The sequence below is a fragment of the Morone saxatilis genome, unplaced genomic scaffold (genome assembly GCF_004916995.1).
Source record: "Morone saxatilis isolate NCDOM2014 unplaced genomic scaffold, NCSU_SB_2.0 Contig3, whole genome shotgun sequence".
In the NCBI taxonomy this organism is placed as follows: domain Eukaryota; kingdom Metazoa; phylum Chordata; class Actinopteri; family Moronidae; genus Morone; species Morone saxatilis.
The window spans coordinates 243,989-245,117 of NW_023339873.1; the positions used below are offsets into that span (position 1 = coordinate 243,989).

At 46.6% G+C, this 1,129-nt stretch overlaps 1 protein-coding gene across 1 annotated transcript in view; it reads right to left on the reverse strand.

Annotated features, from left to right (window-relative positions):
• Positions 1-406: 406 nt before the first annotated feature.
• tecpr2 (tectonin beta-propeller repeat containing 2) overlaps positions 407-1,129 on the reverse strand; it is a 15,013-nt gene continuing 14,290 nt past the window's right edge. The window contains exon 22 of the mRNA XM_035673597.1: positions 407-1,122. Coding sequence (XP_035529490.1) covers positions 934-1,122 — 189 coding nt within the window. The 3' untranslated portion in view covers positions 407-933. The remainder of the gene's footprint in view (positions 1,123-1,129) is intronic.

The following is a 1,129-nucleotide window of genomic DNA, read 5'->3' on the forward strand; positions in this document are numbered from 1 at the left end:
TCCATCAGAGTCCACCACAGTCCAGGTTTTGTTTTAAATCTTATCTGAGGAGAATCTTTTCTGAGTTAAACTTGTTGCAACAACAAACACAAACAGACGTCTGTTAAATGTACATTTTTACACTGTGGGCGGGGCTCCAGCCTGTTGCCGTGGTAACCGTGAGAACGACAGACAGACGGGTGGTTCAGGAGAACCAGGGACCAGAATCAGAACGTAGAACTGTCAGTCAACTGTGAGTCAGTTCAGTCCAGTCTGGGCCCAGTAAGAGGATCAGAGTCAGTGCTGGAAACCAGTTTAACCCAGTTTAAACTGGGTTAAACTGATCTCAGCTGAGTGGACATAGAGTTAAAAAGAAAAAGATTTAGCGCGTTAAAGTCCAGATCAGACTAATAAAGACAAACTCAGAGTCAGTTCAATGTCCCTTTAATCAGTAGCTTGAAGCTAACACTGGCCGTTGTTAGAGAACCAGTTAGAACTGGTTGAAACCAGAATAAAGAAATAAACATATTCCCTTTAATGTCCTCACACAGAACCAGACTCAACTGAACTGGAACTAAAAGTCCGTCCAGGTTGAGAAGCAGTTAGAACCACTAAGTTTGAGAAAGTCAGTAAGAACCATTTTGAGCCGCTCCAAACTAGACTGAAGGAGAATTCGCTAAACTAACCAGAACCAGTTAGAACCAGTTAGAACCAGTCTGGTCCAGTCCCTTCAGAGAATAAAGTGCTTTCTATTAAAACAAAAAAGTCTCATTTTACTACATTTCCCAGCAGCCACTTGGATTCCCGTGTGGCAGCCATCTTCTTTCAGAACCGTCCTCTAAATGTTAGTGTCACAGGAAGTGATGTCACTGTGACATCATAAAGTCCCACCAGGTGAATCCAGATCAGACAGACCAACACCAAACAGTGGTGACATCACAGTGATGTCACGGCTCAGATGAGCTCCCATTCGTCGTCGACGTCGTCCCCGCTGAGGGAGGGGCCTGAGGGGGCGGGCCTACAGGGAGCCTGTGGGAGGAGCTTTGTCAGACGACGGGACAATCCACCAATCGGAGTCACCGCCCACAACTCGTCCTCTGAAGTCACTGGAGAGGGAGAGAGAGGGAGAGAGAGGGAGAGTGACAGAGAG